Genomic DNA, 13,544 nt, shown 5'->3' with positions numbered 1-13,544 from the left:
TGATGGGTTCTGAAATTCTGTTTCAGCTGAAGGCATCATTCAAGCATAATCTTTGGATTCACGCTTTTAGGTGAAACAGTGTCTTCTCTTGAATTTTAGTTTAGATCAGACTTTTTTTCTGCCTAAATTAAGATTATAGTATTTTGCATACCTCAAAAAAGTGCTACATGAATAGAAGCATTAACACAGTAAGTTTTGGAATATGAGGATCCTGGAAATCATGTAAGAGTTTGACAGATACCTATGTATAAAGTGGGTTTCTTGTAAGGAAATGCAGATCTGCTTTTGCTCTTCATTCTTGTGTAAACATCATGCAGTGGGATGCCACTCAGCCTGCAAATGTGATCCGTGTTTTGTTATGAGTGGCCACATCTTGGTTCGTTTCAGGAGATGGCCCCTTTCCCACAAAGTGCCAAAAGGAGCTGGGCCTCTGCTCAGAGCAAGCTGGCTCTGGAATCCAGAGTGTTTGGGGTTTTTTGGGTGTGTTGTATGTGGGGGGGTTTACATAATTAAGTGGCTGTTGGCCCTGGTGCTGAAATAATATTCCTTTTCTGATTTTGGTAAAATTCTGTTACATAGTGAAAAGCCACAATTTGCTTGAAGAACAGCATTATAACTTTCTTCAGTCACAAAGTGGAAAATTAAGTAACAGCATGACTTGCATAGTCTGCATGAACTGCTGAGAACTTACTCTTTAATTAATATTAATTTACTATTTATAAAGTGATAACAAGATTCTTGTGGCTTTTGTTACATCTGCTTTTAATTTTAGAGGCATTTTAATCAGTTTGCTGCATGACAATAGTTGTCAACACCAGGTAAATAGGACCTCTAATATGACCTACCCTGCTGAGACTAGTTAGCAGGCTAGGCTGGGAAATAATATGGAAACTCGTTTCTCCTCTCTTATCAGAAGAGATCAGTTCCCAAAGTGACATAGATATTGTTGGTGTAGGCGATACCTTTAACCATGACATCACTTTATACCCCTGGGCAGCAATTACACCCTTGGGAGTGTGTCGCTGCTGAGGGGAACCACTTGAGCTGAAAGTCTGAGACTTTCTCTACATTGAATTTCCTTCTGCCCAAGGGAGCAAAGCTGATGGGTTCAGTCAAGAATCCCTTATTTTTACCAGCTTGCAGTCAGGAGTGCTGAAGTGACTTTTTTTTTTTTTTTTTTTCTCCTGGCTTCTTCATTATTTCCCTTATCCTTGTCTGTTCCTCCCCCTTCCTTTCACTTGACACCTATCTCTACCTTTGGAGGATGAGATAAGCAGAGAACTCCGTCCCCGTAAGAGACGAGGAGCAGAATATGCCTGCATGAAGAAGGCCAGAGCAAGAATCAAACCTTTGCTGGGCAGGCAGGTCTGGGAGAGCTCCTTTGCTGCAGGTTGCTTTCTGGAGTACTGTCGGTGGGGTTTTGTCACCACAGTGAGTATAGTTGGAAGCAGGTTTATCTATCTTTTCTTTTTTTTTTTTGAGTCGTCATGCTGCAGCAAATTTTGCGTGATATGTATATTGACCCTGAGCTCCTGGCAGAGCTGAACGAAGAGCAAAAGCAGATCTTGTTCTACAAAATGAGAGAAGAGCAGCTGAGGCGCTGGAAGGAGAGGGAAGAAAAAGCACGAATGGAGGAGGCCGTGCTGAGAAAGACAGCGAGGCGCAAACAGAGTAAGATTTGTGACCTTCCGTACTTAAGAGCTGGGGATGGGTGGGCATGCGACTGGCTGTGGTGCAGCATGCATTACAAGGCAGAGTGCCAGCTGTCCCCATAGGCAAAAAGACAGTGCGGGGCAGCAAAAGCACCATGTTCCTGCTCCTTGTCTCTCAAGGCTGGTTCTTTGTCCGGGGGAATAGTTTAGTGTGGGAGTAAGGGGAATCATTTTGAAGTGCCTCTTTCAGTCAGGAGTCATTGCTCCTATTCTGTCAGTGGTAACAGATGTACCATGACCAAGTTTCCCCTCCACTTTTTTCGTCACCTAGCATCCCCACCCCTCAGCCAAGCAAAAGGCAGTCTTGCCTGTGCTGTTGATGTTTCTTGACTTGGCATTAAATGTTTCCAAGTAGCTGGAGTAGGAGATAAATTCATGAATTCGAGCTTGTTATGAAGGGCTGTTTGTGAATAAGAAGTGACGTCAGAACAGCCATACCATATGGGACTAAATTTCCAACGGTACTAGCAGACACTCTCCAAAATACTGTCTGGGGAATAGGACAATAGTGGGGCAACCATGTAAAAAAACCCAACAACCAAAACCAAAAAAAAAGGAAAAAAACCAGAAATGTGTTTTCATGCAATATGTAGTTAAACTATGGAGCTCCTTCCACAGGCTTTTATGGATGCTAAATGTGTGTGTTGATTTAAAAAGCAAATAAGCAAATTCATGGAAGAAAATATCAACAAAACTTCTCCAAATGTCACTTCCACGTGTCTGGTCTTGGGTCCACATGGTTTGGAATACACAGAAATACTTATTTCCTTGCTCTCTTCTCTGATCAAGTGGCTTCCAGCTCTTTCCCCACTCATAGGATGAAGTTGTTAGGCTGATGCAAAACAAACATTTTCATCTTGGAAATGTAGTTGCAGTGATTCCTCACTCAACAAGGAACTGTCAGAGATATGTCAAGATATTTGAGATATTTCCCTGTGAAACGCCAAAGATCTTATCCTATCTTTAAATCTATTAAAACTGGAATATTCAAAATTTCTAATAATTTCGGGTAGCTGATGTTGAGAAAGCGCTCTAACAGCCATGTGACTCTGCAGTCAGCATTTAAAGTGTTGCTCATCTTAACATACCCATGGTAGAAAGCTTTGCTTGGAGCACCTCAATGCTGATAACTATTGGATTCAATTGTCAGAGCTCTTAAAATGTTTAGAGCCTCTGAACACTGGAAAGTGCCCATTAGGTAGTTAACAATTCAATGACTATTATTAAAGAAATTTGTTTCAAAGCAAAACTAGTTTCCAAGACTCATTTGAAGCAAAGCCCTTTATGAAATGACTGTAGACTAAGTTACAGTGGTAGCCTGAAAATAAAGGGGGAATGTTCAGAATGCCCTAATCAGCTGTAATAGGAGTTTAAAATGTCCCTGCACAGGTGGCAAGGTGGACATTGGAAAACCTCATTCTGTTTAATTTGTTTCCTTCATGTTAGTGTTCTTACTGTGAATGGCCCTCTCCAAAGAGGGATGGCATCAAAATAGCTTCTCATACAGCACAAAAACCTTGTTCATTGTGATTGATTTGTAGCTGAGGAAAAATTAAAAATACAGTTCAGCTCCACGTACTAAAACATTATATCATTGAGATAATCTGTATTATGCTCACTCTTTCAGGAAGAGAGATGCAAAAATATTTATGTGATGATTTGTCAGTGTTGACACCTAAATTTCCATATATAAATTATACATTAAACCTGTTCAGCTTCCTGCTACAGGAGACCATTTTCTGGGTAATTCTCTAATTTATAAGGAATAGGAGAAAGGAGAGCAGCAGAATAGGCTATCGATTATATTTGCTCTGACAGAAGTATTCGCAAATACACATGGAGTTAAATTTCACAATGGCCCATTTCCATTTTACCTTCTTAAATTGCCAATTTGAGGCATTGCTTAGGTTTGACTTCTGCCCGCTGTTGGAAACTTTCTACTTCCTTCAGAACTATACCAAAGAACTGATTTAACATTTTTTTTTTTTTCAGGGAGAACTATTGGAATTAGATTTGAATGTCAGGTATATGCTGAAAATACATTTTGACTGCCATGAACTGATGTGGGCCAGAGTTACAAAAGATATCTTTCAGGCATGCTGGTCATTAACTGTACAGACACTTGTGACTGATTTCTACCGCACAGTTCCATAATATGATGGTAAATGGTCTCATAGTGGAGCTAGCTGCTTCTTTAAAAAAAAGTGAAAAAAGTCAACCATAAATTGCGTGTGTAAGATAGGAATCACTGTGCAATATTTTTGCCTATATGACTCAAAGGGTCAGACTAGATGACTATAATAATCCTTTCTTATCTTAAATATGTGATTTATTTTTTTTCCTGAAAGAAAAACATTTTTTGAACCTTGAAGCTGCTTAGTTTTCGGGCTTTGCTGAGGTATAAGTGCATTTCCAAGCATTCTCCCCCTGCTAGACAGCGTAGAATATGGAGTATTTTTATTCCTCTTTAAAATTAGTAGCTACTGGGAAATTTAAAGCTACCGCAATTACATGTTCTTTATTCCTTTGGAACTGAGGGATGTGAGTAGTTTCATCTGCAAGGTTTTGGTTTTTACTCTCTACTGCATGACACAGGTTTTATGTTTGTGCTATTTTGTTGAAGCCAAGAGTTATAAAGCCAAGCTTTATAGAGATATTTGTAGCCTGACGTATAGAAGAAAACAGAGGTGAGACTTTAATATCTCTATTGTCGTGCCAAGTTTCTGAGATCTTCTAGTTGACAGAAAAATGTGTATGTTGTTTGTGAATATGACATAACATTTGTATAAAATAATTTTTTGCCCCACCTTTTTGGTGTGGGATAGGGTGAGATAGAACAAAAGGAATTAATGACAATGGACACTTCTTTAACTAAAAATGCTCCAAAAAGTGCTTGGGTTTCATCTGGAGTCCTGTACCCCAATTGGCACAATTCTCCATCAGTTCAAGAGCTTACCTGCAATGGTACGTGCGAACCCAGCAGCACAGCAAAAGGGGTGGATTTTTTGAAATAGAGCAGTGATTGTGAAACCAATTTTTATTTTCTACAGTGACTTGAGGATGAAGGGTTCTTGTGCAAGGTTTAGATGTGTTGTCTTGCAGGAACCACAAATGCTTATTTGGGGAGTAAAAAAGTGGCATATGCAGGTCAAATTGGCCTTGTGCTAGAGTTAAATCATCAGCAGGTTTAGGCAATGGGAATGCTCATCAGTGTGATCATTTTTTTTAATTGTTTGGAAACTAACTAGCAAAGGCCCAAAAGCTACAGTGATTTTTATAGAAGCCCTACTGAATGTAGATTGTCCATAAATGTCCTATTCAGTACAATGACATTTGCTTCTTGGAAAACAAAAACAAGTCCAAACCATGAAATAAGGTGTAAGTTGTTGAGAGGGTTTAGCAAGCCAGATAGTGTAACTGTCTATTTAGTCTTGCTATTAATTTCTAAAGAAAATAATATTAGTCACCTTCAGTAAATGCTAAATTGTGCCTGTGTTTCCATTGGATTGTTTGGTTTCACATGTCTTGAGGAAAGGTTAAAATGGAAATGTGTATTAGAATGAGTCAATGTTAAAGGAATTATTTCACTTCGGGGTTGAATGAAACATTTTCAGATTATTCAACAATTTTAATTTTCTTCCCTTTTTAAAAACACAGATCGATGCCTAAAAGGGAGCAAGATATAAATATCACTTCAGAATGAAATATTTCCTTTATAAAACATTGAGTAAACTGTTCCCATGTTTTTGCTGTTTGTATCTAGCCTACATTTGTACCTTGCCTAAAAATATTAGTAGAATTTGAGCATCATTTGGGTCCTCCCAAAACTGCAGTGTTTAGCGAACTTATTTGAGGTAAAAAAAAAAAAAAAGTATTTCATAGCTTTAATTAAATCATGACTGCTGGCTTGTACTGAAATAGCTTCACAAGCGAGTTGAATTCTTGGAGGTCCATCTCCAGTTCATATACAAATTACTCCTGGGCAGATCCTTCAGCAACACATAATAGTAAAACAGGTTGCCTTTTACTGTGTTAAAAATCATTAAGGGAAGTCTCTCAATTTCAAGATCCCGTTGGGATTTGATGAGAGTTGACTGATAGGCAGCTTCGCAATTTGCAAAGAAACATATTTATTTGATTAGGCAGGAGCCCTTTAACCAGTATAGCTGAGTTGGGAGTAAGTGAAGGACCCTGCCAATTTGGGTTTTGACTCTGATACAGAATCCAGAGCTGTCAGCATACCTGAAATGAGATCTCAAAAACTATTGAGCATTAGGTAGCTGAAGGACAGCCATGTAGGAGGGAAGGTGATGCTGGTCTGCTGCTGCTTATTCTGACATTTATTCATTGTGAGCTGCAGCTCTTGATGTTCAGACAGGAGCTATTTGTAAGCACTCGTATTTACCTGTCTGTAACAAGAGTAGCTGGGAGAAAATTAGGTAGGCATATTATACAGCATGGCTATAAAATATTTTCTTTATCTAAATAGCAAAAATAGTTAAAAAATCATTAGAGAATAGGTGAAGCTATTTGGAAGCAAGTATTTCAAATCTCAGAGGTGGATGGTTAGAGGATGCACCAAGTGTCACATGTGAGGCCAGTGAGTGGGTGTGTGTTTCAGGGTCTCTATGAAAGGTGAGTGGGAGTACATGCAGTGACATTCTATGTTTTTGAACTCAGAAATGTGTTCCTCATTTATACTAAGGCCTCTGCACACCCTCATAATGCTTAGCTAAGATTTTATCTCCCACAGAGCTGTGCTCCTGGCAGCGTTCGTTGTCTCTTTCTCTGTATGATTGGATGTGGGTCTAACCGGAGACATCAGATGAGTCTTTCTGAAATTTCTGACTGTGTGCGGTCTTAAATTCTATAGAGCCCTGCCTTTTTTTTTCCTATTCAGATACAACTGAAAAAGTAAAAGAACATTAATGAGAACATTAGAATAACTTTTATTAAAGGAATGAGCCAACTAATGTGAAGTCATTGGAAAAGTTTTAATGTAATATTCACAACATGTACAGCAGCTTGTGCCATGATTGCAGTTTTGTTAGCACTGTGTACCTTGGGGCCAGAACTCAGCTGCTTGGAGCTCAGGCTCAGTGTGGCTGTGTGCTGAGGTATGGTTAAACAGCAGCTTCTAAACTGTTCAATTCTCCAAACCTGGGGCTAGAAAGAGACCCCCAACTGCCAGATGACCTAAATTACATACCAGATGGAACAAATCCAGAGGGACTTCTCTGCCTTCCTAGGATTATCCCTAAGTCTGTGCTTTTTAGTCTCAGATCTTGCCCTGCAGCTGACTTCTGTTTTGCAGAAAAGTGATGGCAGAATATTGCTGGCTACCTAGGCCTTATTATATTGGAGGCTTCTCTTGCACGCGTGCGATCCTCGGCACTCCTGTTGTCTGAAGCATCTGGTATCTGCCACTTTCTGAGTGAGGCTACTGGCTTAGCTGAGCCGCTGGCGTGGAGAGCATTCCTGTGTTTCTCTGCGGCATTGGTTCCTCAGCCTGTCTGGACGCAGTGGTGTTAGATGGGCTTTCTTGTGCATGCTAGTGCTCTGGTGATGGTACGAGGTTGTGGCTGTCTGCAAGCTCATGAATACGTGATATGGAAAGAGAGCAGTACTGCTGCCAGGGGGAGAATGGGATTCACCTGAGCTAATTCAATATTTCTTTGCTGATTTTGCCAGTTTTTAGCATGAATTACTAAAACATTCAGGGATGGAGGTACTAAGTTTTGATAGCAGGATTTGGAAGGCATGGGAAAGCTCAATGTACTCAAGTCAGCAGTAGATTTAGGCAGACGCTGATGGTGGCTCATTAACCTTCAAGTCCGCTCGTGTGCTGTGGTGCTAGGAAATTGTGCTGTAGCAGTATAGTTCTCCCTGCTTTTGTGGTCCTGTGTGCCTGATAAACGTAGTCGGTGCAAACCTGCCACGCTGCATTAAGTAGGGGAGTCTGGTGCAGAAAGTGATCCATGGTTCTGCATTCATTCTGTGACAGAGAACCCTTATTCTTCTGCTTTGTGTTTCCAGCAGACCCTGAAGTAGCCATGCAAACTTGTTTTTTTTTTTTATTCTCCATCAGTGGGAAAACCTGGATGCTTTGTGGTAGCTCTGTGTGAGAAACCAAGCCTTGTAAATAGCTTTTCTCTTTACAAGAGACAACTGGGACCAGGAATCAGAAATTACAGTGCTATGTTCTTGACTTTACTTTTTTATGCAGAAAAAAATCAAATTATACTGATGTGAATGATTTTACAACCTTTGACTCTGATCTGATGTGTACCTGCATTTTTATACTGTTTACGGTGAAAAGGTCATTAAAATGGACAAACAAGAGGCTACCTCTGATTGTACACAGAGTTAGAGCAATGTCTTTAAGAATGAGTTCTGAATGTTATCTCCCAGTTGAAAGTGGGCAAATTACAGAATTGTTATGTGTAACAGTGTGCCTCGGCCAGGGAGCCAAGAAAATATCTGGGACATACTAGATAGAGACCACATAAATGATAATTTATTTCTGTTTCTTTTTTTTCCTTCTTTTTTGGTTTACAATATGCAAACCTATATATACATATTGCATATGTACATAGCATGTGATAATGCAAACCCAGTTACCCCTGAGTGTTATGTACAGTTATCTTTGCTACATTTGTTAATTACTGTAGTCTTATTTGAGTAGCTGTTTCCTCCCTTAATGTTTGCTCTCTTGCAGTCACTCTTCCTTTATTTGATCCTGCAGGGGTCTATTGCAGCATAATTATTTCCATGGTAACAGGCTGTAATTCCATAAACAGAAGATTGAGTTTGTTATGTGATCAGGAAGCAGCTGGGGAGCCATGAAGGCTGATTTTTCAGCAATACTGAGATCCTGCAACCCTTGGTATATTAATGTAAATCAGCTGAATTTCTTCCTCCTTCTGCAAATCCTCCTTTAAATAGAAAAGCACACCACACACTGTTTAAATTGGAGGGTGTGTAAACTGAAATGTTGGGGGGATGCCTGAAGTTCAGAATTGTTACCCATTTTCTAGTTTTAAGAATTAAAGTGACTGGGTCTTTTGAAGGTATTCTTGGAAGACAGGTTCATGGTCCTATGACTACTGGTAGGGGCAGACCACAGAATTCATTATAGCAGATCTTCAGCTTATTGTGGGATTATGTTATTGTTATTACTTTCATCGTTACCTCCTAATTATTCTATATGTATTTTAACAGATTTATGGCATTTAATGTTTGGAAAAGTGCCTTTTGTCCTTTGAACAGTCTCTCAGAAACATACACAATAACTTCCTACGTTTTCTCCTTAGAAAGAAGTGAAATTGTGTGTGTTTGTATTAAAAAAAAATTAAATAAAATAAGCTCAAGGAACTGAGAACAGCCTAAAGCTCTCATTTTCATCCTAAAGAAGCCATGAAAACAATTTGCTTAGAAAGCCAAGGGTAAAATCTCATGTAGAACACATTGTGCTCAGACCAAAGTATACCAGATATCTAAAGTCCAAAAGAACAAAAAAACCCCAACCCTACAAGCACACCAAACTCCACAAGCTGTGGTTTATCTCTGAATGACAAAAGTAGATCAGGCTGATCAGCTTGATGTCAGCGGTGAAGCAGTGAATGCTCACGCAGCCTATTTCAAATGTAGAATAAGTTTCAGGAGACTTTTTTCTAGTGCAGAGAGCAAAAAGAAAAGGAATATTTTCTAAAGAGAGAGTCAAAGGATATTTGTATGACTACAAAGCTTTCCAGTGAGCGAGAAAGGAGAGTCAATTGCTATTGCAGGGATCTGTAGCTTCCAAGCAGGGGAACTGTGGTGGGAAGCCCAGCCTCAGAGAAACAAGACTGTTCATAGAAATAGCAGACGCTTTTGAGAAAGTTCAAGCAGACTTTGAATGCCATTCCATATTTCTGAGATTATAAATCAGTGATCTTCCAATTTTCTGAATTTACACTTGACACAGCCTGTAATACTCCCTGTAACAGAAAGGCAGTCGGGGCTCCTGGCTCTCTCTGTTGGTTTGCTGGGCTAAGCAGGCAGACTGCAGCGAAGTGACAGCGTAGCTGGGAGACTTGACACCAAACAAGCTTGGAGGAAGGAAGCTGACACCAGCAATATGTCATTTGCTCTGATTACTGTTATTTTTAAAGCACTTTTAATTAGAAGCGTGTGTGAAAATGAACCCAGATATAACCTAAAACTGTCACTTAAAAAAACCAACCCAACCCAAAACACCCAAACCCATAAAACCTCTGAACCCAATCTGTGGTTCTGCTCCTCTGTCCTGATAAACAGAGGCAGTGTAAGGCCCAGTTCTCCTTTGTGTAACTCCATTTGCTTTAAGCCTTGGTCAGAATGGGAAAGCTGAGCTGATTGGAATTGAAGCCTGATTTAGCCTGAGCGTTGCGTGCAGCCAGGATTCCCCCTCCCATGCACCTTCAGGTGCTGCCTTCCCTCTCTCCCAAGGTGGCTGGCAGTGTTCGTGTTCTCTGGCAGCGGTCAGCCCTGGCAGTAAGGACGCCCTGCCTACGCTGGGGACTTCCTAAGGGTAGCACAACGGCCAAGAGCAGCCTGCGGTGCCACATCGCGCAGCTCATGGTTGCACGCCAGTGCTCTGTGTGTATGAGCTTAGTAGTGCTGCTGGTGGAGGCTAATAATTCTTAAAGGTGAGAGCCTTGAGTTTACTATTGCTCTCTAGGGCATTGTTTTATACTTTCATTGCTGTTATAGAATTGACTGCATAAACACAAATAGAAAATATGATTTGATATTATTTTTGATTGTGTGTGTTTATATGTGCAAATTTGTGTTGCTGTTGGTTCAGGCTGTTAGGTCTCCAGGAAAGTTTTCACTGTGATCCCTTTGTGCTGCAAATTTGGGATACCTGATTTTGCATTCGTCTGGAGAAAGGAGCAATATCCAGAAACCAATTTGCTGGTCTCAAAGCAGTATAGATGCAGGTTTAGGGGAACTCCATGGGAGATACTAATTCATGGAGGAAGCTACAGGTGGAAGGAACTGCAAGAATTAATGTTGCCTTCTTGTGGTGCTACAGAGTTGTTTTAGACAAAAAACCTGGTAGAATACTACAGCCAATAAATCGTCGGTCTGAAGAGTAGAGATAGAAAAGAATTGGTAAATTATTCAGTACGTTTTCCTGATAAAGCTGTGTTTGTTTCTAAACCACTTCCATTTCTACTCTCCAATCCAGAATAGTTTTGATGTCCACTGCTTCCTAATGGTAATTATTTGCAGACTGCCACAGTCTCTCCAGGAAAAGAAAAGTACTTTTGTGGTCGAGGCACAAGATCTGGGCCTCAAGAGATTTAATTATTATTTCTTGACTCTGCTTTAGGCTTTGTGATTGGCCACAGAAGCTTGCTTCTCAACAGAAAACATGAGGTTGCCTTGCTTCTTTCTCACCTAGATTGCAAATTTGTTCAGTCAGGACCTGTCTCTTTTAAGAAAATACTGTATTTTGCAGAAAAAAAATTTAATATTTGAGAGGCATCTTAAAGCAGAAATTATTTTATTATAAACAGCCCTCATTGGTGGTAATTCTCTGCTTGTAAAGCAGACACACTAGTTTCCTAAAAAAATTAAGGAAAAGAATTTTCTGTACTTTCGGCTCAGACCTTGCAATTGGTTCGACTGTTTGAAAGTGCAAGCCCAGTATTGTTGGCCTAGAAGAGCTGGCACTGACCACTGTGCATGTGATTGTGCAGGCTGCAAAGACTTTTTGTATGGCAGGAATTAGTTTTTGCAGTGCCAGGTTTTCTCCCTGGGCTGTTTATTTCTTTTCCTATACACTAATTTTTTTAATGTTATTCTGTGCTAAGAAGCTACCAAGTTGTATGATCAGATTGTACAGTAAAGCCTGTCTCAAACTTTATGGGAGCATAGGTTTAGGGGAAGATTTACATGGGAGTAATTTCTTGTAGTAAAATAGAAAGAGTGGTTGGATGTGAAAAAGACCTTCTCTTATTCTAATGAAAAACCTGAATAAAGGCATATGTCCTCAAATTGAATTGTTTTAAAAACAGGTTTTTGTATATGTAGAGGTCTGTCTAGTTAATGCTGAAGCTTATAATTGCCAGATTGTTTGATCCTGCTACTATCTTTCAACTTGAACTATGGATGTGTGTACAGTAGTATACTCTAGTGTACAGCAGGTAGTGCTGAACCAACAATATGTTATACTGATGTTTTCAAAACAGTTTATACATTTACTGTCTATAGCTTTAGAAGAGAGATCCATTGTTTTAAAAGGAAGAAAGTGAACAGTTTCTCAAGATATGTCTACAAATCAACTATTTGTTTTGTGGGGCTGGGTAATAATGGATAAGTTGTGCCTATGAGAAACGTATTAATAACTCTTTGGCACAGAAAACCTGGAAAGAAGCAAAGATAAAATTTGTCTGCTTACCTGAAAAGAGGGTTTTCTTATCCTTTTTCCATCTGATAAGCTCATAAATGAGCAGAAGTAGCAAAGTTGTCTCAGAACAGTAGGAGTATTTGCTATCTACCAGTTATGATACAAATAAATTAACATGAGGCATGTTTGCAATGTTTTCTTTAAAGTACTAAATGAAGGGGAATAACTAGGATATCCATATTCATCCCAGGAAAGAGGACATGGGCCACTTCTAAAACAAAAGCTTCCATTGGTTATGTGGGATCAATACTCATAGGAAATCATTCCATACTTCTCCAGATACTTTACCATGAAATGCAGTAGGCGAAAATCTTGCAGGCAAGTACAGATATGGCCAGTCAGTTCTCAGCAGATGGTGTTCAAATGCTGTATCCAAAAAATACAACATAAATGTTATGTTGACAGGACCACAGAAATGTACAGAATAGGAACCACAATGAAATACATTCACATTTATAACCTGAGATGTAATCTGATAGACTCTGAAAGAGCAAATGCTTTTGAGAGTTATCAAAGGAAAACATTATTAGCTTAAATTTCCACTCTTCCCTTGAAGTTAGCACCATTAGGCCAACACTGGGAATTCGTATAAATCACTTTCAAATTTGATATAGAATATTAGTTTTCATTGAGAGATCCAATATGTTCGTTGCCTTCAGTTCGCGTTGTCAACGCTTGCGAGTGTGGGTTGGCACTGGCACTGCCTGCTGTCAACGGCCCCGCTTCACTCCCTCCTGCAGTTTTCCCTCTTCAGTCTGGGATGTCAAAAACACTTTATTCATTGTGCATCGGGAAACTTAATCTGGTTAAATGGATACTGTCTTATTGCAGAACAACAGGTAGTTGGAGGTGAGAGTAATTAAGCTGATGCTAGTAGAGAAAGATGTAGAAAGAGTGGAAGCAAAGACTGGCCACTCAAAGGGGCCCAGGTTTCTTTTAACTTATAAGAACATCAGAAAAACTACCTAGGCAAATGGCAGATCATCCAGTTCTTCACTTTCTCAAATGAAACAGGATGCCTTTTAGAAGCTGTGTGGTCATGCACAATTTACTAACCTCAATATTGGGGTAGGAGGGTGAAATCTAGTAGACTGTAATGTACAGGGAGTGAGATGAACTGCTGCGCTTTTATGGCCTTGTAGTCTGTGTTCATTAAAAAAAAATCCATTGTCCATCTTGGCAATGGTCTTTGTGGTGGAATCTCCTTTTGTGAAGAACAGTTTCAACAAATTTGCTAGAAATAAAACATACCAAATGGATGCACAAGAGGTGTTTCTACCAATTCCTTTTTATGTACCTCTAAAATGCATAAAATATCTGTGAGTTATACATATAAAAACAGAAGGAAAAGAGAAAACCAGACTAAGTCAGGTGGTGTATATGACTATGAAAAT

At 39.5% G+C, this 13,544-nt stretch overlaps 1 protein-coding gene across 1 annotated transcript in view; it reads left to right on the top strand.

Moving 5' to 3' along the window:
- The first annotated feature begins 1,487 nt into the window (after nt 1–1,487).
- Nucleotides 1,488–13,544, top strand: part of SH2D4B (SH2 domain containing 4B) — a 67,231-nt gene continuing 55,174 nt past the window's right edge. Inside the window, exon 1 of the mRNA XM_009641945.1 lies at nt 1,488–1,671. Coding sequence (XP_009640240.1) covers nt 1,488–1,671 — 184 coding nt within the window. The remainder of the gene's footprint in view (nt 1,672–13,544) is intronic.

The sequence above is a fragment of the Egretta garzetta genome, unplaced genomic scaffold (genome assembly GCF_000687185.1).
Source record: "Egretta garzetta isolate BGI_Z169 unplaced genomic scaffold, ASM68718v1 scaffold56, whole genome shotgun sequence".
Taxonomy (NCBI): domain Eukaryota; kingdom Metazoa; phylum Chordata; class Aves; order Pelecaniformes; family Ardeidae; genus Egretta; species Egretta garzetta.
Note: the sequence above shows the minus strand (reverse complement) of the source record. Positions and strands in the feature narration are given on the sequence as shown.